This window comes from Trypanosoma grayi (assembly GCF_000691245.1).
Source record: "Trypanosoma grayi strain ANR4 Tgr_1749_V1, whole genome shotgun sequence".
Lineage (NCBI taxonomy): Eukaryota > Euglenozoa > Kinetoplastea > Trypanosomatida > Trypanosomatidae > Trypanosoma > Trypanosoma grayi.
The window spans coordinates 1,822-2,241 of record NW_008827367.1 but is presented as its reverse complement, the minus strand read 5'-3'; the positions used below and the strand labels follow the sequence as shown (position 1 = coordinate 2,241).

At 50.5% G+C, this 420-nt stretch overlaps 1 protein-coding gene across 1 annotated transcript; it reads right to left on the bottom strand.

Moving 5' to 3' along the window:
* Positions 1 to 315, bottom strand: DQ04_17491010 (hypothetical protein; the record flags this gene model as incomplete). Its single annotated transcript, XM_009317599.1, has 1 exon — positions 1 to 315. A coding segment is annotated over one exon (315 nt), but the record flags the coding sequence as incomplete, so codon positions are not given.
* Positions 316 to 420: the final 105 nt, after the last annotated feature.

The following is a 420-nucleotide window of genomic DNA, read 5'->3' as shown; positions in this document are numbered from 1 at the left end:
CTCCTTTTCGAGCAGGATGACTTGTGCACCGCAGTTCGCTGCCTCAATCGCGGCGGACTGACCGGCGAGACCGCCACCCACAACAACCACAAGCGGCGACCTCTGCTGCCCCGTTATCTCACCAATGATGTCTATGTGGTTCTCGTTTGCCGGCATGCTTGCGAAGGAGAGGGCTGTTGAGTCAAGAAGCGCGATAGCGAAGCAAAGAATGTAAAGAAATCGACTTTTGATGTGCGGCGAGGTACCACTACGCGGTCGAGAGGGGCTTCCGTGGCGCTGGCTTTTGATAAAACGTCTTTGTTTGCGGTCCTTCATATGAGTTTACAAGTATTAAGATGATACAATATGTGCAAATGGTGTGCGGTGGGTTGACGTGAGTTCCAAGTGTGCCACACACATATATCCGTATATATATATATA